Source organism: Bos grunniens, chromosome 9, assembly GCF_055505025.1.
Source record: "Bos grunniens cultivar Pamir isolate PY7600 chromosome 9, Bosgru_T2T1.0, whole genome shotgun sequence".
Taxonomy (NCBI): Eukaryota; Metazoa; Chordata; class Mammalia; order Artiodactyla; family Bovidae; genus Bos; species Bos grunniens.
In genome coordinates, this window is record NC_141173.1 from 54,338,645 (window position 1) to 54,363,118 (window position 24,474).

Sequence of the window (24,474 nt, forward strand, 5' to 3'; positions counted from 1 at the left end):
TACCTCTCCTACTGTCATTTATGGACATCTAGAAGTGGGACTGTAATAAAGCAGTGATTATTCTTGGCTGGAGACATAATACCTTGTAGATTTAACTCTAAAAAAGGCTTGTGCTTTTTCCTCCTCTATGAGCTAGTCATTAGCCTCTGCATATGAGTTCATAAATGTTGGTGAGGGGGAGGCATAAAGGCAATAGCAACAACTGCCCTGAGGTCTGATTCACCAACTCATGTAATTCAGTTGTGCTGTCTGGACCTCCTTGAACCTGGTCTTGAGTGTACCACTTCAATTTAAGAGTGAAATGCTGCTGTACATGTTCAACTTCATAATTTGGTACATCAAATAAGTCTCATTTCACAAAGGAGAGTCCTAGACACAGTTACATGGAGACTCATGTCTTTGGTGGACCCAGTTCAAGGCCACTTTTCAAATGAAGGATAGTTGTTGGAAGTACATAGCATGTCCTTATACCCAGATTCTAAGATCTGTGTTGTGGTGCTTCTGTTGAGCCTCTGTTGGCCAGAGGCACTTCAGTATCATTGAATCTGCTTGGTCATAAAGCTTAAATTGTAGCACCATTTGAACCACAGCTCATACGCAACACTGAGGCTTCTCTCACTCTGAAGCCGGCTTAAAAGTGGCAGCTTTATATATTACCTTGTAATTGGATTGGGACAGCACTTCCAAATAAGGTATACATTCTTTCTAAAGTCTAAAAAGTTCAATCAAGTGCTGTGCCTCTTTCTTCACAGTGGCAGTGCCAAGGCCAACTTTTCTCACTTAAGAGAAGTTATCCTCACCTGCTACAGCCCACTGCTTCTTTAGAAACTTATCTATGTGGCTGGTCTCTGAACTCTCATGAGTTTTATGTCTCCTCTGCCTGGCATGCATGGGCCTTTCAAAAGCATCTATTTCTCCTACTTTCTGATCACCAGATATACTTAGCATGCTGTCATCAATATAATGAACCAGTGTGATACTCTGTGGAGTATCAAGGCAATCAAGGTTCCCCTAGGATATTATGGGACCAAGAGCCAAGAGCTGACATAGCACTGAGGTATAAGAGCGAGGGTGAATCGCTTCTAATTTTCTCTATTACCTGGTATAGAAAATAAATGTTTGCTGAATCAGTGACTGCCTGAAAGGTGCCAAGGGCTGTGATGGCGTGCTCCAGTGATGATACCACATTGGGAATAGCAGCTGCAATTGGTGTCATAACCTGATTATCTTTATCATCATGCACAGGTATTCCTGAGCATATATCTGGAATTTATACTAACTAAATAGGGGAGTAAAAAGAGATTATAGGAATTGTTACCACTACATCTTTCATGTCTTTGATGGCAGCACTAATTTCCCCTGAGAACCTGTATGCAGGTCAAGAAGCAACAGTTAGAACCAGACATGGAACAACAGTCTGGTTCAGAATTGGGAGAGGAGTTCGTCAAAGCTGCACATTGTCACCCTGCTTATTTAACTTCTATGCAGAGTTCATCATGAAAAATGCCAGGCTAGATGAAGTTCAAGCTGAAATCAAGATTGCCAGGAGAAATACCAATAACCTCAGATATGCAGATGACATCATCCTTAAGCAGAAAGTGAAGAGGAACTAAAGAACCTCTTGATGAAGGTGAAAGAGGACAGTGAAAAATCTGGCTTAAAACTCAACATTTAGAAAATGAAGATCATGGCATCTGGTCCCATCACTTCATGGAAAATATACGGGGAAACAATGGAAACAGTGACAGACTTTATTTTTTTGGGTTCCAAAATCATTGTGGATGGTGACTGCAGCCATGAAATTAAAAGATGCTTGCTCCTTGGAAGGAAAACCATGACCAACCTAGACAGTGTATTAAATAACAGAGACATTACTTTGCTGACAAAGGCCTTTATAGTCAAAGCTATGGTTTTTCCAGTAGTCATGTACGAATGTTAGAGTTGGATCTTAAAGAAGGCTGAGTTCCGAAGAATTGATACCTTTGAACTGTCATGCTGGAGAAGACTCTTGAGAATCCCTTGGACTGCAAGGAGATCAAACCAGTCAATCCTAAAGGGAATCAGTCCTGAATATTCATTGGAAGAACTGATGCTGAAGCTGAAGCTGAAGCTCCAATCCTTTGGCCACCTGATGCGAAGAGCTGACTCATTAGAAAAGACCCTGATGCTGGGAAAGATTGAGGGCAGTAGGAGAAGGGAGTAACAGGATGGATGGATGGATGGCATCATTGACTCAATGGACATGAATTTGAGCAAACTCCAGGAGGTAGTGAAGGACAGGGAAGCCTGGTGTGCTGCAGTGCATGGGGTTGCAGAGAGTTGGACTGGACATGACTGAGTGACTAAACAAAAACTTCTGTGATAGCCAGTGATGTAGTGTCACATCTTTTTGACTTTTCATACTGTTCATGGGGTTTTCAAGGCAAGAATACTGAAGTGAATTGCCATTCCCTTCTCCAGTGGACCACGTTTTGTCAGAATTCTCCACCATGACCTGTCCATCTTGGGTGGCCCTACACTGCATGGCTCATAGTTTCGTTCATTTAGACAAGGCTGTGGTCCATGTGATCAGATTGGTTAGTTTTCTGTGACTGTGGTTCTCATTCTGTCTGCCCTCTGATGGATAAGGGTAAGAGGCTTATGGAAGCTACCATTCCAGTATTCTTGGGACCTCCCTGGTAGCTCGCATAGTAAAGAATCTGCCTGCAATGTGGGAGACCCAGGTTTTATCCCTGGGTCAGGAAGATCCCCTGGAGAAGGGAATGTCTAACCCATTCCAGTATTCTTGCCTGGAGAAGTCCGTGGACAGATGCCTGGCGGGCTACAGTCCATGGGATCCCAAAGAGTTGGGAATAACACTTTGAGTGACTAACACTTTCACTTTTCAAGTGGTTTTTAATCCCCATTATAGTCAAGTTTCCATCACTAGACCTAAGATTTTTTTCATTTGTACACATCAAGAAGTATTTTAATGGCTGCCTATCTATTTTATTCCTAGGGATTTTCATACTCAATTAACTACCACCAGAGATCATTTTAGGATAGAAGACTTTGATTACTGCCCCACCTCATTGGCTTATTACGGTAATTGCACACAGCAAGTCTCTAATGATTCAACAGTGCCACCTGGTTTCTATCCATCTGGAAATGAAACCAGGGAGCCTGATTTTATGATGGCATCTGCCACCATCATCTCTAGTCTACAGAGAACAGCCACCACAAAGCTTTTATAGAATGTTGGTCTACCCCACACTAATGTATTCCTTAATACCTTGGTAAAAGAGATGTCCTTCAGGTTTTAATCCAATATTATCTCCCTAAGTCTTTGTACTTCTTCCTCTATTCTAAGCCAGAGTCTGGTATCTTATCTTTATTGTCTGGAGGCCACTAATGAGATCATACTTTAAATTTTATTCATCATATCTAGGTGTTTTGTATTTGGAATTTTTTCCCGGTTATATAGTTTGCTGGATTGCAAGAAATGTTTTATTCTTATGGTTTAAGATTTATGTTTTATTAGCTAGACTCCCATCTATTCATTAATTCATACTTGACTACAAGGACCTAATTATGCGTTAATTATGTGTTAAATATTCCTTATTATACATTAATGTTGTTTTAAGTTTTTGAGTATAACCTTCTATTATAAACTCACAAATAATTTTTAATTTTTGTTTCATGTTTTTATAAATTTGAGTCTGCTCTGAACTTTGGTGAGTTTCTTAATGCTGTCTTCCTACCTATTATTTCTCAATTTGACTGTCTACACTATAAAGTTTATCCTCTCTATTGCATTTTCCATTCTTTTTGCTATATCTCCAACATCTTAACTTTAAAATTTATATATCTTTATTTCTGTTTACTTCTCATTCTTCTTATTCTCTGTTTAAAAAAATTAAAGGTACACTTTCATCTCATTGGATATTTGCAATATATTTAAAGTTTTTGTTATATCTTTAAAAATGAGATGGAATTCATCTGGAGCAGGTTCCATACCAGTTATTGATTTTGTCAGTTGCCTTTCCTAGCACTGGTTTCCTATTAGTATTTTATGGCTATGCAACAACTAGGGCTGTCAGTCATTCATGTACCCCCTATGCCCAATACAGGTGCTCAATAAACATTTATTAAATAAGTGAATAACCAAATTTACTGGTTTATATAGTCTGAACATCTGCACTGCCATTAAAAAAAATTATTTATTTATTTTTTGGCTGTACTGAGTCTTCATTGCTGTGTGGGCTTTTCTCTAGTTGCAGTGAGTGAACTACTCTCCAGTTGCAGTGCTTGGGCTTCTCGTTGCGGTAGCTTCTCCTACTGTGGAACACAGGCTCTAGCCTCACGGGTTCAGTAGTTGTGCAGGGGCTTAGTTGCTCCATAGCATGTGGAATCTTCCTGGACCAGGGATCAAAACCATGTGTCCTACATTGGCAGGGTAATTCCTATCTACTGTGCCACCAGGGAAGTCTGAGATTTTTTAAAAGAAAATTTTAACTGGGAATAATTTTAGATTTACAGAATAATGAAATACAAAGATAATGCAGAGAGTTCCTGTATACTATAAACTCAGTCTTCCCTAAATCTTATACCTGTTTTCATCATGGTTCATTTGTCAAAACACTGGTACTTCACTTTAACTGAATTCTAGACTTTATTCAGATTTCTCCAACTTTTCTATTAAGTGTTCTTTTTCTGTTTCAGGACCCAAACAAGAATATCAAATATCAAGTCATGACAAATAGATTAAAAAAAATAACATAGACTCAAAGAACATTTGATTTGACAACTCTAGAGCAAGCTGTAGCTGTGCCTAGGATTGGAAGCTGTGATTCATAGGGACAACTGATGCTTCTTTTTCTGCAGAGACTTACCATTGGAGCCACAGACTACATCGCCTATAAGAAAGCACTTCCTGTTGGTTGCCCTGACACTGTGGAGTGCAATAAAAGTGGAGAAAACTAAGGTATCAAGGTATTGTTGTCATGTTAGTTGTGCCTTCTGATTTGTTGCTGTTAGGTAATTAGAATAGAAAACAGGAGTCCAAAATGGCGGTGGCTAAAAGACAAGGAAGGGAAAAGCTGGCGAAAATAGAACAAAGGAAGGTCAAAGAAAAGCCCAAGGACCGGAGTGAGGACTTCAGGTAGAACAGCACTCCTGGCCAAACCCAATTTGCATAGGGCAGGCCCAGGGGGAAGAAAAAAACATATAAAAAGAGGAGCCAAAGTGCTCTCTCTCTCTCCCCTCTGCACACTGGGGCGCTCTTCTCTTCACATCTTTGGATCGATGGGCCCTCACACCTCAAAGATGGATTTTCTTGCTATCTTCTAAAAAAAATAGAGCTGTAACACTGAGCTGTAACACTGATATGGTCTGTTCGAGACCTGAGAGCTATAACACGGTCTGTCCAAGACCTGAGAGCTGTGACACGCCGAGGGGGCTTTAATGTCCGTCACTCCAAATCTTTGTTGTGATGAGACAAAAACCAAGGAGCATACACTTGCCTGACAGTTGCTAACACAGAAAAGAAGTATCAGGAATTCAGCACAGGTCAAGCTGATCCAAAGGAGAGTCACAAGATGGATAACAGACCATTTAACACTCAGAAAGCTGGACTCTCTGTGCTGGTTTTCCTAGTCACTGGAAGACTCCCTACTCAGTGTAGTTGATTAATAAATTGTTGAACATATGAATAAGTAGTCGAAGAATGTACTGTGTGTTAATATTGGGGCACATAGTTACCAGGAAGGCAAAAGGCCTACAGGTAAATGAAAAAGGATACTCTTTTTTCCCCTTACTAGTAGTCAAGAGGGGTGGAACTTAAACGTCTTTACTCTTAACTCTCTTAGATGATTAAATGTTCACAGGATTCAGAGGAACACAAAGAATAGCACTTAGGTCTCCAGGCAGACACCCCAACCCACACAGAGCCCAGTAGAATTTAGGGGTGGCTTCTCTGTCCTACTTCTTGTATGTCCAACTTTTCAAGTTCAAGCCTTGTGCTGCTTTATGAAGCTTCCTCTCTCACAGTTACTAGGAAATTCAAAACGTGTTTTTTTTCCTGATCTCTGCTTTCTCTTCACACCTCCCAGCTACCACTGGCCTGTTTTCTCCTCAGCCTCCGGGGAATTATTCTTTAGTCCCATCTGTTTCTACTTTAGATAGAGTTGGGATTGTGTGGGGGTGGTTGTATTTTGGATTCTGTAGGAAGGGAAGCCAAAAAGCAATAAGACTTATTACTCAGACATATTCCAATGCATATGTCCTGTGCACTATTGTGCTAAGAGCACCATGGTTTCTATCTCTAGTTTTAGATGCAATACCAAATGTCGACTTTTCTTCTGAGATATGTGATAAGAAACAGGAAGGGAACCGGCATTTTCTAGGAATCAGGAATGGAAGGTGGGGGTGTGGGAGGAGAATGAGGAAAAGACTTCTTTCTGCTTTACATGTGACATGCTTTTGTGTTCTTCAGACTTGCCAGTTTCTCTTTTTTTCTTTCCTGAATTCCCATTTGGACTCAGTGTGTTGGCTTGTTTTCGCCTCTGGTGAATTGGAAAGTCTACATTCTATTTTTATTGTACTAATGGTTATTTTTGATGTTTTATACCATATTGGAAGGTCTTTCACTCTATTGTTCAATGTCAAAAATGAGAAAATGTTCATTGCACAGCTGAAATGCAAACCTAAGCAGTTTCATTCCAGCATTGTTGTTCTTGATTATTATACTGGAGTGGGTTGCCATTTCCTTCTCCAGGAGATCTTCCCCACCCAGGGATCGAACCTGGGTGTCCCGCATTGTAGGCAGATGCTTTACCGTCTGAGCCACCAGGGAAGTCCATTAAGCTCTTAAACCTACACAATCATGTTTCAATCCTCTTCTCCTTTTTAGCCTTTATTTTTGGCATTATTTCCTAGCCTTTTAAACAAAAATTATTTGGCTTCCCTTGTGACTCAACTGATAAAAGAATCCGCCTGCAACGCGGGAGATGGGTTCGATCCCTGGGTTGGGAAGATCCCCTGGAGAAGGGAAAGGCTACCCACTGCAGTATTCTGGCCTGGAAAATTCCATGGACTGTATAGTTCATGTGGTTGCAAAGAGTCAGACACGACTAAGCGACTTTCACTTTGTTCATTGAGAGCAAGAGTTCTTAAAGTTGGATTATACACTCCTGGTATATTCCTTGCTACATTTATCTTAGCCAGTAAAGGCTGGCTTATTTTACTGGAATGCTGATTATCTGAAGACTTGGGGAAGTATTGTTGAAAATTTGGTGTCATATATATTTACAAGGGAATCAGAATTCCAGTCCTTTGTGTATCTTCTGTGTGGAGTTTATGTGTGAGAGAGATTACCTAGAAAAAAAAAATGCAGTGCATACAGAAAATTTTGTATTTTTTGTACTCCAAGACACAAGTGGTATTAGGTTGCTATGTGGATGAATCAAGGTGGGGTCTGCCATGGTGTTGAAAATGTATGCTTGTGTCATTCACTCCCATGGCTTTTGCAAATCTGTCAGACAGAGGAGCAGGGATGTGTGATAGTTAACTCAGTCAATAGAGGTCCATACAGCTGTTTTATAAAAAAATAAAACTCACCACTTTATAGAACATTGCTTCTTTTCCAAATTTAATTATCAGTCAAGTAAAACTCAGCTCCGTCAGTCAAATTAGTTCAAATATGTGCTGAAATTGTGCTTTATTCAGTTTTCATTTAAAAATATATAAATTTGCTTCCTTCCATTTCCAACCAAAGTGAAGTCCCTTTTCACAAATAGCCTCAGATATTACCTTTTATTATTTTGCTTGTCCTATATCATATTCAAATGTGCTCATTTATCTTAGGTATACATCTTTGTTTGGAACCTGGATCTGTGATGCCTGGTCATGAACAGAAAGTACAAAGTGTGATAAGGAAATTGAGAACAATACGAAATCATCATAGATTATGGTAATGAAGGCATTATTTCTAAACTTCCCACAATGAACTTGACAACAAAGAAGCTGAAAGCTCTCCCAACTACAGCCACTAAATTGACACCAAGCAGAGTTATCGGAAGAAGCTTTCGATGTACTTTGAAGCCAATTTAAAAGTATAAGCTTTTGTTATTGCAGAAATGCAAATGAACCTAGATTTTGGAGCCTTTTATGTAAGAAAACAATGAGTAATAACTTGACAAAATAACGATTCTTTCCATGCCAGTCACAAAAGCTGCATTTTTTATTTTCATGCATGTAAGATTTCTCTGTTTTCCCCAAACTTCAAGTTCAGAATTTCATCAGAATACATTTAAATATACATTTTCTCATTAATTATTCCCAGAACTTTGAACTTTAAAATTTTTGATTTGCAGACTCTGTTTTGTTGTTGTTGTTTTCACTGAATAAGAGTTTTCTTGATTGGCTTTTAACTTTTTAACTGTTTCTTTTCTTCTGTTCATCTTATCTTGGAATTCCTGTCATATATATGTTGAATATTTATATTTGTCTTTTCAGTTCAGTTTAGTCGCTCAGTAGTGTCTGACTCATTGCGACCCCATGGACTGAAGAACACCAGGCTTCCCTGTCCATCACCAACTCCTGGAGCTTACTCAAACTCATGTCCATTGAGTCAGTGATGCCATCCAACCATCTCATCCTCTGTTGTCTCCCTTTCCTCCCATCTTCAATCTTTCCCAGCATCAGTGTCTTTTCCAGTAAGTCAGTTCTTTGCATCAGGTGGCCAGAGGATTGGAGCTTCAGCTTCAGCATCAGTTCTTCCAATGAATATTCAGGATTGATTTCCTTTAGGATGGACTAGTTGGATCTCCTTGCAGTCCAAGGGACTCTCAAGAGTCTTCTCCAACACCACAGTTCAAAAGAATCAATCCTTTAATGCTCAGCTTTCTTTATAGTCCACCTCTCACATCCATACATGACAACTGGAAAAACCATAACTTTGATAGATGGACCTGTGTTGGCAAAGTAATGTCTCTGCTTTCTAATATGCTGTCTAGGTTGGTCATAGCTTTTCTTCTAAGGAGCAAAAGTTGTTTAATTTCATAACTGCAGTCACCATCTGCAGTGATTTTGGAGCCCAAGAAAATAAAGTCTCTCACTGTTTCCATTGTTTCCCCATCTATTTCCCATGAAGTGATGGGACTGGATGCCATTATCTTAGTTTTCTGAATGTTGAGTTTTAAGCTAACTTTTTCACTCTCCTCTTTCACTTTCATCAAGAGGCTTTTTAGTTCCTCTTCACTTTGAAGTATTGGGCATTACTTATTATCTCCATTGTGCCTGGAGGCCTCAGTCTTCAGGAAAAGTAGAAACAGCCAACCAATTCTTAAAATCAGTGATAAAAAGATAACCCTTCTGCATAAGGGTGGTGTCATCTGCATATCTGAGGTTATTGATATTTCTCCCAGCAATCTTGATTCCAGCTTGTGCTTCATCCAGCCTGGCATTTCACATGATGTACTCCACATATTTGTCTTTTAGGAATTGTCATTTGCATCTCTTAAACTTTTCTTCTTCTTTAGGTGATTTTCCTAACTTTGTCTTCTACTTAAGATATTCATGTCTCCTTAGACAACACTTTCTGCTATTTTGGGGCTCTAAAACAATTTTTTTCTTTATGTTTTAGCAATATGCTATTTGATGTGTTCTGCTTCCAGAAATGGTGGGTATAGCTTCTTTGAACAATTGAAAAATTACTAAACCATTGTAAAATAAACACAAGAGTTGGAAAACTATGAACCAAAAAAGACTCGTTGAGGGAACTGCAGGATTCCCTGGTAAATAATACTTGTAAGACTGAGACATGAAGAGCAGGGACGACCAGGGAGGTTATGTGTCAGACATTTGTTCCTGTCTTTCCCCCTCAATGCATTCACTGATTTGAAAGCAGTGACTGAGGCTGGGAGGCTATGCAGGGTTTCTAGCAGCCTCATGGCAGTGGCAGGACAAACACTGGAACTGGGGCAACAGGAAGTACTGGTAAACCAGTACACTAAGCTTTCAGTTGGAAGTTTTACCCTTAGAAGCAAGAGTAAAAGAAACATAAACTAACTCTTACAAGGCCAGCCCTTAGCTTACTCGGGGAGCTTGTAGTTTCCTCAGTTCTGTCTCATCACAACAAAAATTTGAAGCAATGGGTGGGCCAGTGTTACAGCCCTGTGTAATTTCCCTGGACACCAGTGTTACAGCTCCATGTTACAGCTCAGTTTTATTTAGAAAGTAAAGGAAAATCCAGCCTCGAGGGTCAAGGGCGAGCCGACCCAAAAGATGTGAAGAGAAGAGAAGCCCTTGGCTCAAATTTGGCTCCTCTTTTTATATGTTTTTTCTCCTCCCTCTGAGCCTACCCTGTGGAAATTGGGCTAGCCAGGAGGGCTGTTTGTTTTACCTGAGGTCCTCACTTAGGTCATCAGACCTTCCTTTGTTCTATTTTCATGGGCTTTTCCCTTCTTTGTCTTTTAGCCACCACCATTTTGGACTCCTTTTTCCTATTCTAACTACCTAACATTCCCCCTTCAAGAGATAGGAGGCCCAATTCTTTGGGAATAGGGGCATTGAGGTCTCTCTGGCTACTTCCTGCTGAACTGGGATGGCGAGGGGCATTGGGCCTTCCCCTCTTGCTAGTTTCAAGCCTCAGAGTCCTTACAGCTGTGTCTGTCTGAGTGATATTTTCCGTGGTTGGCTGTAGTTTTATATATCCTTATTTAACTGGCATTGCATGTTGTAGCTTGTTGACATGGGCAGAGACAAAATAGGTTAGACAATTGATAATACATGGAGCAATCACAAGCAGCATCAATATGGTGATAATAGGGATTAGTAGGGGTATTAGCCAACTCCAAATTCCCCATTGCCAGGAGAAGGATCCCCTGAGAGATTGTAGCCACCCCAAGAACTCTCTAGCTCATTCTTTGAGGTCCTGTAGAATCTAGAATGTTTTTCTTGAGGACTATGAAACTTTTTTAAACTTAGTCGGAGGTATTTACCCAGAAACAACATGTCTCATTCAAGATGGCTCAAGTCCTTCCTTGCTCAGGGATCAGGAGATCTATCTCCTGTCTATTTTGGAGTACAACCCCTGCCAAGCTGTGTTGGCTCTCTTACATACAGAAACTTAATTTTGGGGATGTTCATAAGAATAGCACTCATTTGTAGCTCTGAATAGGTATCTGAGATCTCCCAGGGGCTCACAGGTGTATTGAGTGTTTTTTTTTTTTTCTTTTCTTCCATGGCTTGACTTGTGAGTAGTGAATCCTGGTACCTTGACTGCTGTGGGGGTAGAAAGTATTACAGGGTAGGGACCCTTCCAAGTGGGCTGGAGTTGAGCCTTTGGGGACCCATATTTCCAGACTTTAATTAGGACTTGAGTCCCTGGAGCATATAGTGGTGACTCTTTAGAATATTTTGGATCCTGGTTGACACCCCACAAACATATATCCTGTTGGAATTGCCCAGTGGCCATGGTATAAAACTGGAGGGTCTGAGCCTATGGATCTAGGAAGAGGTCATTGACATAAACAAAAGGTCTCCCATATAGCATCTCATAAGGACTAAGACCAACCTGTTCCTTAGGGGCAATATGGGTGCGGAGGAGAGCTATTGGTAAAGCCTCCTTCCATTCCAGGGAGGTCTCCTGGGTTATCTTTTTATCACTGATTTTAAGAATTGGTTGGCTGTTTCTACTTTTCCTGAAGACTGAGCCCTCCAGGCACAATGGAAATAATAAGTAATGCCCAATACTTCAAAATGAAGAGGAACTAAAATGCCTCTTGATGAAAGTGAAAGTGGAGAGTGAAAAAGTTGGCTTAAAGCTCAACATTCAGAAAACGAAGATCATGGCATCTGGTCCCATCACTTCATGGGAAATAGATGGGGAAACAGTGGAAACAGTGTCAGACTTTATTTTTTGGGGCTCTAAAATCACTGCAGATGGTGACTGCAGCCATGAAATTAAAAGACACTTACTCCTTGGAAGAAAAGTTATGACCAACCTAGATAGCATATTAGAAAGCAGAGATATTACTTTGCCAACAAAGGTCCATCTAATTAAGGCTATGGTTTTTCCAGTGGTCATGTATGGATGTGAGAGTTGTATTGTGAAGAAAGCTGAGTGCTGAAGAATTGATGCTTTTGAACTATGGTGTTGGAGAAGACTCTTGAAAGTCCCTTGAACTGCAAGGAGATCCAACCAGTCCATTCTGAAGGAGATCAGGCCTGGGTGTTCTTTGGAAGAAATGATGCTAAAGCTGAAACTCCAGCTATCTCATGCGAAGAGTTGACTCATTGGAAAAGACTCTGATGTTGGGAGGGATTGGGGGCAGGAGGAGAAGGGGACCACAGAGGATGAGATGGCTGGATGGCATCACTGACTCGATGGATGTGAGTCTGAGTGAACTCCAGGAGTTGGTGATGGACAGGGGGCCTGGCGTGCTGTGATTCATGGGGTTGCAAAGAGTCGGACACGACTGAGTGACTGAACTGAACTGAATACTTCAGAGACCCCTTGGTTGGACCTTAGGAGTAAATGATGTTCCATTGTCATTTTGCAATGACCTGGGCAGACCTAATCTCAGAATGATTTCATCGAGGAGTTTTTTTTTTTTACCACCTTCTCAGCCTTCTCAGTCTGGTGGGAAGGCCTTCAATCCATCTTGTGAATGTATCTATCATGACTAATAGGTATTTACGCCCTTGAGAAACTGGCATCTGTGTGAAGTCCATCTTCCAGTCCTCTCCTGGGTAGGTCCAACGTCGTTGGACAGGCTGGGCCAGCTGGGTCTTTGAGCTCCTTGGGGGCTGTTTAATTGACAACTGGGACAAGAGGAGAACATTTGCCTTATAGTCGTTTGGAAGCCTGTTCCTCTGAAGGACCTTTCTAGTAATCTTTGGAGGGTCTTCTCCCCAAATGAGTGATGGCATGTAAGGAGTTAGTTAACTTCCATTGGAGGTTCCCAGGCATAAAAAGGAGTCCCTCCTTTTGGAACTACCCCATATGATCTTGAAAGCCCTCACTCTTAGATTTAAGAGTCTCACCCTCAGTATATGAAGAGTTTCTAGCAAATTAGTGTGTGGAACTAAGGTGGCAACCCCTATTAGGTCACTGTTCTGTAGTGCTGCTCTCTTAGCTGCCTGATCATCTGCTTGGTTCCCTCGTGCCACTTCTGTGCTCCCTTTTTGGTGTCCTTTACAGTGGGAGACTGAAACCTCAGTGGGCAGATGGATTGCTTCCATGAGCCTAAGGATTTGATCACCTTATTTGACTGGGGACCCTCGGGTGGTCAAGTGGCCCCTTTCTTTCCAAATAGCAGCATGTGCAGGTAGCACCAGAAAGGCACACTTGGAGTCAGTATAAATGGCTACTCTTTTTATCCTTTTCCCAGCTCTAAAGCTTGAATCAGGGCTATGAGCTCAGCTAATTGGGCTGAAGTACCTGGTGGCAAAGGTTTAGCCTTTATGGTCTCAAAATTACAGACTATTGCATATCCGGCTCCATCCAAGACAAAGCTGCTTACATCAGTGTACCAGATTTCCTCAGGATTGGTCAGAAGATCTTCTGACAATCCTCGGAGTTTTGTTCAGTGGTCCAAGGTTTTTAGGCAAGATTGAAAGGGAAGAGAGCCCTCAAGGGAAGGCAGGCGGGTAGCTGGGTTAAGAGCCTCACAAGGGGATGTAGTTATGCCTCAATTTCCCATCAGCACTACTTGATATCTGAGGATGCTTTGATCAGACTTCCATAAATGACCTCTCCCATTCAGGAGTTGTTTCACTTGGTGGCTGGTAAAAATAGTTAGTTTGCCTCCAAGAAAGTGTTTTAAAGCATCTTCCATAAAATCTGCAATAGCTGCAAGATTTCAAAGGCAGGAAAAGATCTCTTCCCAATAAGGGAGTTGGATACTCAGGGACCACTGGAAACTCATGGGAAAATATTTGTCCATCCCAGCAACAGAGAAGTGCTCAGGTGAATCTTTTTGTTAGTTGTTTTTCCTGTAGCAGCCAAAATGATACAGTTTTGAGGGAAGAAAACTCTGGAGCAGGAGGTCAGGACAGAGTAGGTAGCCCCCTTTTCAACCAAGAAATTCTCGGACCTACCAGCCACATCCATGTGTACCCTTGGCTCCAGCCCCATGATGGTTGTCTGTAACAGGCAGGCTGGCTGGAGTGGGCTGCTTCAGTCCTGTTGAACCATCATGAGGGAAGGCTTGGCGCTTGACCTTGAGGCTCTTGGGTTGCTAGGGCAGAGTGCCGCCCAATGTCCCAGTTGATGGCATTTGTAGTAAGCTATTTTAGGAGACTTGTCATGGTTTAGACATTCTTTGGCCCAATGTCCTGCCTGTTTACAGATTAGGCATTTGCCTGGTGCCTTGTTCTTTAACACTCGGGGTTTACCACAGGGCTTCCTTGGAGGGCAGCCAGCATCTGGGCATGTCTTATCTCTTTCCTTTTCTCCCTTTCCTGGGCCTTTGCCTCCCTCCCCTGTTCTGTTATAAAAGGTATTGGTGGCTTTCTGGACCATCTCATCTAAAGAGGCAACAGGGTCCTGCTACTGTAGCTGTTGTAAATTTATCCTGATGTCTGATGCACACTGGGACAGGAATTTGTCCTTTACAATCACCTGTCCCTCATAAGAGTCTAAATCCAGATTGGTAAACTTTTGAAGGACCTCTTTTAGACCTTCCAGAAAGGCAATGGTGTTCTCATTGGACTCTTGAGTTATTGCTGAGACTGGGCACAGTTCCACAACTAATAGGCTTCCTTCTGTTTCCATAGGTAGACTTCCTTAGGAGTGAGTCTTTCTGAAGCTTATCCTACCCAGTACTGTTGCAACCTGAGAGCCAGGTGTCCCTGGGTCGGGGTGCAGATCCCCAGGCACGCTAAGGCATGACAACCTCCTGGAGATAGAATCTCCAGGCAGGTCGAGGCAGGTAGACCTCCTGGGACCCGGGGCTGGTGGATCTCTGAGCAGGTTGAGGCATGGAAACCTCCCAGGGGCCAGATACCTATGCAGGTCAAGGCAGGTTGACTTCTTGGGACCCCAGGACTGGAGTTGGGTGTCCCCAAGGACCAGTGCTGAATAGGACTAAGGGGTGTAATCTTAACTCATTGCTGGTTTGTTTGTCCACTGTGGATGGGAATAGATACCATGGTGTAAGCAATCCAAGCCTGTGCCATGAGACTGGTAACCTGGTGAAGCAGCCATAAGCCTTATCCTCTTACTGCTCTGGGGGAATGTAAGTCATTGATTTTCTCCCCTAGTCCTCCATAAGAGCAGGTTAGGGTGTCTCCAATGGTAAACATTTCATTGTCATAGACCCACTTTAGGTAATAGGAGATGTAATGACTAAGGAGTGGGTCCTGTTAGGGGCATTAAGAGTATTTTATTAATAGGCTGGGTGGAGCAGTGTTGCTTACAAGGGGGCTGCTGCTACTGCTAAGTCGCTTCAGTCGTGTCCGACTCTGTGCAACCCCATAGACCGCAGGTCATCAGGCTCCCCCATCCCTGGGATTCTCCAGGCAAGAACACTGGAGTGAGTTGCCATTTCCTTCTCCAATGCATGAAAGTGAAAAGTGAAAGTGAAGTCGCTCAGTCGTGTCTGACTCTTAGCGACCCCATGGACTGCAGCCTACCAGGCTCCTCTGTCCATGGAACTTTCCAGGCAAGAGTACTGGAGTGGCATGCCATCACCTTCTCCCACAAGGGGGCAGGGTCCCAGTTGTAGGAGTTAGTAAGTGACTTAAGAACAAATCGATAAGATGTTCCATAAAAGTGGAGTGGAGATTTGATCTAGGGATATGATTATAACTTTAGGAGAAGGATGGTAAGGTTTTGGGCCCAAATGGCCAGCAGGGCTAATTCCCAAAGTGGCAAACATTGTCCCTGGAAGACCAGTTGCCCTTGAAGGGCTGCCACCAACAGATGGACTTCTAGCAGATATTGTGTGCCTGTTACCGCCCTAGCAGGTTCACTGAGAGATGCTATTGTTGTACATGTTGTAGGAAACACAGAAGATGAAGGCCTAAATATCTAGAGGGTTTGGATATTATACAGTATTTCTCTCTCAAGGGCCAGCTATTTTCTGGTTGTACTTCCAGAAGATTATAGAGACAACACTGTGGGCCCAGACGGGGCTCAGGAAAAGAACATGAATAGGCCGGAAGGGGACAGGGCACACTTTTTGAAAGAATGACATAGCCCAAGGGAATAACATAAACTGAATAAAATCAAATGGGTCCAAGATGACAAGTCAAATTCAACTAAACCTTGCTCGTCAATCTGCAAGTTAAATGACACACCAGAGGTGCCATGATAGTGCCTTGGAACTATCAAAAGACCAAGGAGTGGGGGTTCCTTAATTGTTGGGATTATCCTCCCACTCATTAGCATATGAAATCACCCAGCTGGCAAAAACTAACCTACCACATTCCATGGTTGATGCTGGAGCCCTCTGTGATGGCTCCACACCCTGTGGAGTATGCTTCTCTCTGAATCTGAACAAATCCACTTCTTACCTATCGCTGTGTCTCTCACTGAATTCTTTGCAATGAGACATCAGAGCCTGAGCTTCATTAGGTCCTGAAGCCAGGCACCGTGGGTTTTGGCCAGGCTGAAGTCTCAGTCGGATATGTCTAAGTGACTAAGCATAGCACAGAGTCCCTGCCACATGGCTTTGAGTCCCAATCTTAGGTAAATGGTTTCAAACACAACTTTCAGAAATGGAAAGATGATGACCTGCCCAATACTTTGTAATCAGTGGCAGAAATGGAGAGAGGAGCTGAAGGATGGGAGGAAAAAGCAATAGGGAAATTTCTTCATACAAAGAAATCCCCTTCATAATATGCCAGAAAATCTGCTAAATATCTGACTGTGCTCACAGTTTTCATTGGCCTGATCCTTGGCATAGGAGATTAAGGACAGAAGAATCCCCACCCACTTGGGCAACAGCTACTAGAGTGCAGAGGATAGTGGAGTCATCAGGATACACTGGGGAGTAGCCTTTCCAGAGTCCCTCAGTTGCACCCGCTGCTGCTTCACCTGTTCATGGTGGGGTAGTGGGGGGGGGTGCAGTTCGAGGAAACAAGAAATGAGAGATTGCAAAGGAATTAAGATTTTGTTAGGCATATGTTCTTCCAGCCATAGGAGCGAGGACCTCCTACCTTAACCAGAGGTCTTCTGAGACTGATCTGTGTGAGCTTTCTGTTGAGTTTGTTTTTCGCTGTCCCAGTTTTCAGCATGCTGGTCTTGTCACTTCCACTGCATGGGGTTTTCTTTGCATTCAGCTTCCACCACAGGAGCTTTTGCTGAGTTGGGCTTCTGCTGTGTTTGGCCTCTGCCTTGCAGGGGCCGAGCTGAGGTTGCTTCAGCCCGGTTAAATCTGAGAAATGGCACCATATATTTTGGGGGAGTTTGTAATTTCCTTGGTTCTGTCTTGTTGCAACAAAAATTTGAAGCGAGGGCAGAGCAGTGTTACAGCCCTGTGTAATATCCTCAGACGGACCAGTGTTACAGCTCCATGTTACAGCTCAGTTTTATTTAGAACGTAAAGGAAAATAACATCCTTGAGGCGTGAGGGTGGGCCTATCCAAAAGATGCAAAGAGAAGCCCCTGGCTCAATTTTGGCTTCTCTTTTTATATGTTTTTTCTCCTCCCTCTGAGCCTACCCTATGGAAATCGGGCTAGCCAGGAGGACTGTTTGTTTCACCTGAGGTTCTCACTCCAGTCCTCACACCTTCCTTCATTCTATTTTTGCAGGCTTTTCCCTTCTTTGTCTTTTAACCACCACCATTTTGGACTCCTTTTTTCTTTTCTAACTACCTAGCTTCAAATTCACTATCCACTTATTCATTGTTGGATTAAGAAAATAGATTTTAGACTTATTCTTGGCAGAAGCAGAGCAAATATATTTGGATGATGAAATAAATTATATCTTCAAATGATCCCTAGATATTTCTGCATGTAGTATTCAAGATTCAGTGAAAAATAACAAAGCAAAAAGTTACACTAATTGATTAAAAAACATAAAAAACTTAACATATTTAAAAGAGATATAGGTATTAAAGATAGCAGATACAATCTTTAAAATTACTGTGGTAATATATGTAAGACATTCAATTGCAAGTTGACATTTTTAACTAGAGAAGTAGAGATTATAAGAAGAATTTAAATTTCCATTTAAATTAAAACTAAAAGCTAAAATAAATATTTTTAAAATAATAAACAAAATTAATAAAATTAAGTATTTAATATCTGACTTTAACAAGAGATTGGATGCAGTTGTGAAAAAAATAGTGAACTGGAAGATAGGTCTGAAAAAATATCCAGACTGAAGTAACTGAGACAAAAGGATGGAAGAGAATATACGATGAACATGGCTTGCAGTTAAAAATGTCTGCATCTGGAATCGTTGAAGGAGAGAACAGTGGTTGGTATAGAAGAAATCTTGGAAGAGATATGGCTAAAACTTTTCCAAAATTAATAGATGATATTAAACCACAGATGTAAATGTGTATAACCATCCAACAGGATAAATACAAAGAGAATTCCACACAATAAAACACTTGAAAACAAGACAAAGATAAAATCTTAGGAGAAACCAGAAAAAAAGTTGTATCACTTCAAAGAGCAACAATGAAATGACAGCTGACTTTGCAGAATACAAGGGAATAATATCTTCAAAGTGCTGCCAAAAAATAATTACCAACATAGAATACTATAGTCAATGGAAATATTCTTCAGAAGGGAAGACAAAGGCGTTTTAATAAAAACAAAAACTGAAAATTAATCAGCAATAAACCTACAGTACAGGAAATTCCAAAGGGAGATTATCAGGCTAAAGGAAAATGATGATAGACAGAATGGAAGTAAAGAGGGATGAAGTAATCAGAAAGGATAAACATCAGAAAGGGCCCAATTCTTCTCCATGACAACGTCTGTTATCTAGTGTGTGTGTGGAGTCTGGCTGCTCCCTGCTCAAAAGCCAATAAACAGGCCAGGTTGGTGGAAAGGCAAGTTTGCTTTATTTCAGATGCTGGCTTTCAGATGTGGGGGAGGGTGGCAAACATTTGTCCAAAAGCTGACTCTTGCCCCCCCCATAAGCAGAGGGTGAGAACTCTCATAGATAGAGTGTGGGGAGATGGGCTACATGCAGAACGAGCACAGTCATCTTTCTGAGTCATCTTCAAATTGGTCATTGCTGTTCTGACCAGCATAATCTTGGTTGTTTTAAGTACAGTTAATCTTTATTTCCAGGGTCCATTTATTCCCATTTCTTTGCAGCCAATTCTCAGAATTGTTACAGCTCATGTCCTGGGTAAAGTGTGATCATCATGTAGTTAACTTCTCCACCTAGTGTTTTAGTATCTATAAGACAGCTCACAGGATATGGCTCAGAATATTATCTACAGCCCTTGAAAAAAGAACTAAAGGTCCTTGACTATGCTTAATGACTACATTTTTTACTATTATTTGGTCTTCTTTGAGTGTTCTAGTTTTTTTTACCCATTTCTCACGTCTCTGATTAAACTTATTTTTTGACTAAAGTTTTCCACAGACAAAGGTAGGCAGAGGACATGGTGGGGAGCAAGGCCATAGGGCCCTACTCCATTTCAGTCCCTGCTTTTCTATGATACTCCTCAACCTTGAGGAGGGACAGGTACAGAACAAGAAAAGCAATAAACTTTCATCATACCTGGACAGCATTTGAAATTTACTAGACACATTATAATGAGGATAAGAATAAAAATGCATTTTGTATTATTCTCTGTTTTAATGATTAAAGCAAAGTGCAATGTATGTATTAAGCCACAAACAGGCTGTTTTGGTTAGCCTGAAGTTCAAATTAAATCATGTATAGGCAAGAATGACTTTCTCATACCTCAATATGTGAAAATTTCTTCCATCATTTTCCTCTTTTAATTGTAATTCCTTTCACAGAAAGCATTGATAATCAATATATTTTTCCAATGTCGCCAGAGTGGTTCACTTGCTGCTCTGGATTCATCCATGTCTCTCAGTGCTAGGCTTCTTTTTTATATATGTGCCTAGTTGTCCATGTTGGGGGAAAACTAATCAGATATCATGAACAGGCTCTGAGGATAACAGAGCTCCCTATGTTAATAGGGAAATGCTTTATAAGCCATACATCTTATCATTTATACCTAATTGTCAAATTAGAGATACCAAGGGAACATTTCATGCAAAGATGGGCACAATAAAGGGCAGAAATGGTACAGACCTAACAGAAGCAGAAGAGATTAAGAAGAGGTGGCAAGAATACAGAGAACTGTATACAAAAGGTTGTCATGACCTGGATAACCACGATGGTGTGATCACTCACCTAGAGCCAGGCATCCTGGACTGTGACATCAAGTGGGACTTAGGAAGCATCACTATGAACAAAGCTAGTGGAGGTGATGGAATTCCAGTGGAGCTATTTCAAATCTTAAAAGATGATGCTGTTAAAGTGTGGCACTCAATATGCCAACAATTTGGGAAAACTCAGCAGTGGCCACAGGACTGGAAAAGGTCAGTTTTCATTCCAATCCCCAAAAAAGGCAATGCCAAGGAATGTTCAAACTACCACACAATTGCACTCTTTCACATGCTAGCAAAATAATGCTCAAAATCCTTCAAGTGAGGCTTCAACAGTATGTGAACCAAGAACTTCCAGATGTTCAAGCTGGATTTAGAAAAGGCAGAGGAACCAGAGATCAAATTGCCAACATCCACTGGATCATCAAAAAAGCAAGCGTGCTCCAAAACATCTACTTCTGCTTTATTGATAAGCTAAAGCTTTTGACTGTGTAGATCACAGTAAACTGTGGAAAATTCTTCAAGAGATGGAAATACCAGACCACCTTACCTGTCTCCTGAGAAACCTGTATGCAGGTCAAGAAGCAACAGTTAGAACTGGACATGGAACAAGAGACTGGTTCCAAATCAGGAAAGGAGTATGTCAAGGCTGTATATTGTCACCCTGCTTATTTAACTTCTGTACAGAGTACATCATGCAAAATGCCAGGCTGGATGAAGTTCAAACTGGTATCAAGATTTCTGGGAGAAATATCAATAACCTCAGATATGCAGATGATACCACCCTTATGGCAGAAAGTGAAGAGGAACTAAAGAGCCTCATGATGAAGGTGAAAGAGGAGTGAAAAATCTGGCTTAAACTCAACATTCAGAAAACTAAGATCATGTCATCTGGTTCCATCACTTTATGGTGAATAGATGGGAAAAAATAGAAACAGTGATAGAGTATTATCTTGGGCTTCAAAATAACTGTGGACAGTGACTGCAGCCATGAAATTAAAAGACGCTTGCTCCTTGGAAGAAGAGTTATGTCAAACCTAGACAGAGTATTAAAAAACAGAGACATCACTTTGCCAACAAAGTCCATCTAGTCAAAGCTATGGTTTTCCAGTAGTCATGTATGGATGTGAGGAGTGAGTGACGTCGCTCAGTCGTGTCCGACTCTTTGCGACCCCATGGACTGTAGCCTATCATGCTCCTCCATCCATGGGGTTTTCCAGGCAAGAGTACTGGAGTGGGTTGCCATTTCCTTCTCCAGAATGGATGTGAGGGTTGGACCATAAAGAAGACTGAGTGCCAAAGAATTGATGCTTTTGAACTGTGGTATTGGAAAAGACTCTTGAAGTCCCTTGGATAGCAAGGAGATCAAACCAGTCAATCCTAAAGGAAATCAACCCTGAATATTTATTGGAAGGACTGATGCTGAAGCTGAAGCTCCAATCCTTTGGCTGCCTAATGTGAAGAGCCCACTCATTTAGGGCAGGTGGAGAAGGATGCAATGGAGGATGAGATGGTTGGATGGTATCATTGACTCAATGGACATGAGTTTGAGCAAACTCCAGGAGGTAGTGAAGAACAGGAAACCCTGGTGTGATGTAGTCCATCATAGCAAAGAGCCAGCAAAGAGTTCAGCAAAGAGCTGGACACAACTGTGCGACTAGACAACAACCTGATTGCCATACAACCATTGTACGTGTGCTTTAAGCGGTTAACTTGAAGCCAGCAGTGCTACACACCAGGAGTAGTTATCCTCTGTGACAACTTTACTGGACAATTTTTCCGTCTTGTTAGAGTCGAAAATATGATTAGAAACAAACAATTACTCTCCATTAGAAGTCTCCATTACTAAAATTAGATCAATATTCCAGAAGAACCTTGCTTTCTTAACAGAGGAAAAAAAAATTCAATCTTAGAATCAGTTTGCTGTTAATAAAAGCATTCATATACCTAAATTAATTTAGTTTAATCTTAATCCTGACAATATATAAAATTCTTTTTTCAAAGTTGCTTTTTCATAAACCTTTTATCATTTTATGGATCCAAACAAAATTTCCTGTATTTCCTCATCCAGAAACATATAACTGTAGGACAGTTATCATCATTTTCTCTTGAACAAAAATATCTCTGTTTTTATTCTTTTTCTTCACCAACAGCACATATCCTTATTTTATACATGGAAATGTTTCTGTTATCATTTTTACATATCACAATTTTTAACCCTTAAAACTTTAACAAAACTAAATGAAATGTTACACCAGCAGTTTCTGATTGGTAAACTTAAGAATATATTCCATAACCTCTAAAAATATACATTTTTTTCATAGTATAATTTTTCTTCAGTGGTACAACATGCATCTTTAATAAACCAAAACATCTTTATTTTCCCTCTTGGTCTTACATTTGTGTGATTTGTAAGTGCTGTATTTTTTTAAGACCAATTAAGTAGGGCTTCTTTACATATTAACCTCAGCAATATTATCCAAAGACAAAAACACATATTGAGACATACAAACATCCAGACAAACAGAGATCTCATTGTTTCATCTTTTTACATTTCATGAATTAGGCATTGAAACTAAACTTATTAGTTTATGAATAACAGTCAGAATAGCCAAAATTACATACTCAATCTTAAAAGGCTTCCCTCCTTTTTTTTTTGCCTTTGACTTGAACTTTTACTAATCAACCAAAGGGTGATGGCCCAGACAAAGTGGGCTGTATTTGTATTACAAGGGCCTGATAAGAGTTAACGTTAAGTTTTCTCCTAGGCATATTTTTATTTCCTCAGGATCCGAAGAAAGTGTTTTATCAAGCTAGCTTTCCCTAACTGCATAAGCAAAAATAACTTTTTTTTTTTTAATTTCAAGTTTCATTTTAACTAATTTTCCTCGAATCTAAACAATACTGTTGCCATAAATTGTCTGAAAAAAAAAAAAAAAAACATTTTTCTTTTTCTTAGTCATAGTTTCACAGCTTAAAATTTTTCTTAAAGAACGGAACCTGAATTTCCCATTTTACGTAAGGCAACAAGAGTACCAGTCCTACGAATGGAATACATGCTCACACACCAAATGATAGATCTGTCATAAACCCTCTCTGAGGGTGATCGGTATGAAGTCCCAGACAAACACTTTCCCAAAACAAATGAACTTCAATGGTAGTCAGACATCAGAACCAGTTGGCAAAATGCCCAAATGACACTCAGTGCTCACAAATGGTCCTCAACAGTAGACAGATATTAGAACCAATTGTCAAGAATTCCCAAATAGCATTTCATGCTCACAGTCCTCAGTGGCAGACAGACCTCAGAACCAATTGGCAAAAATGCTCAAATAGCACCTCATGTCCCCTCAAATTCTCAACATCAGACACACATTGGAACCACTGCCAAGAATGTCCCAATAGCACTAGTGCCCAAAAACAGTTCTCAACAACACAGACATCAGGACCAACTGGCAAGAAGGCCCAAACAGCACTAGCACTTACAAATGGTAAAGTGTGCACTCTGGTGGACTTACCTGGTCTTGAAGCTTGTTGTGCTAAGTTGCTTCAGTCCTGTCCGACTCTTTGCTATGCCATGTATTGTAGCCCAGCAGGCTCCTCGGTCCATGGGATTCTCCAGGCAAGAATACAGGAGCTTGTTGGCTTGTCCCAAATGCAAGATTCCATTCCACCAAAGAAAAGCGTAAGTAAGTTGGCAGCCAGTGCTGAGCAGGGGAGAAACAGGGAGGATCCTCAAAACACGTGGTTTTGGCAGCTGCTAGGAACGTCCCCCAGACCCCCTACTCGGGGCTAGCAGCAGGCTTATACACTGTCATGGCCATAGTTCTCCCCTGGAAAACCCAGGAGAGCCAGGTGCCATGAAAGCACAGGAGCCAGCAGTAGCCAACCCCACGTTGGATGCCAAAAATCTGTTACTGAAAGAACGTGTGTGGTGGGGTTCCGGCTGCTTGCTGCTCAAAAGCGAGTACACAGGCAGGTTGGTGGAAAGGAAAGTTTGCTTTATTTCAGATGCTGGCATCTGGGGTGGAGAGTTGGGGGAAGGGTGGCAGACTCGGAGAAGGTAGCATGATATTGGGCTACATAGCTCTCTTCATTGGAGGAGAATTTTGGAGGCAGGACTCAGCTGTGAGTTATCAGCAGCCAACATTCCCAGCAGCTGGGGGAAGGGGTGC

The 24,474-nt window shown here is 41.2% G+C and overlaps 1 protein-coding gene across 1 annotated transcript in view; it reads right to left on the minus strand.

Annotated features, from left to right (window-relative positions):
• UFL1 (UFM1 specific ligase 1) overlaps positions 1-23,972 on the minus strand; it is a 156,227-nt gene extending 132,255 nt beyond the window's left edge. The window contains exon 1 of the mRNA XM_086317678.1: positions 23,818-23,972. Within this exon, the coding sequence (XP_086173804.1) occupies positions 23,818-23,909 (92 nt within the window). The 5' untranslated portion in view covers positions 23,910-23,972. The remainder of the gene's footprint in view (positions 1-23,817) is intronic.
• Positions 23,973-24,474: the final 502 nt, after the last annotated feature.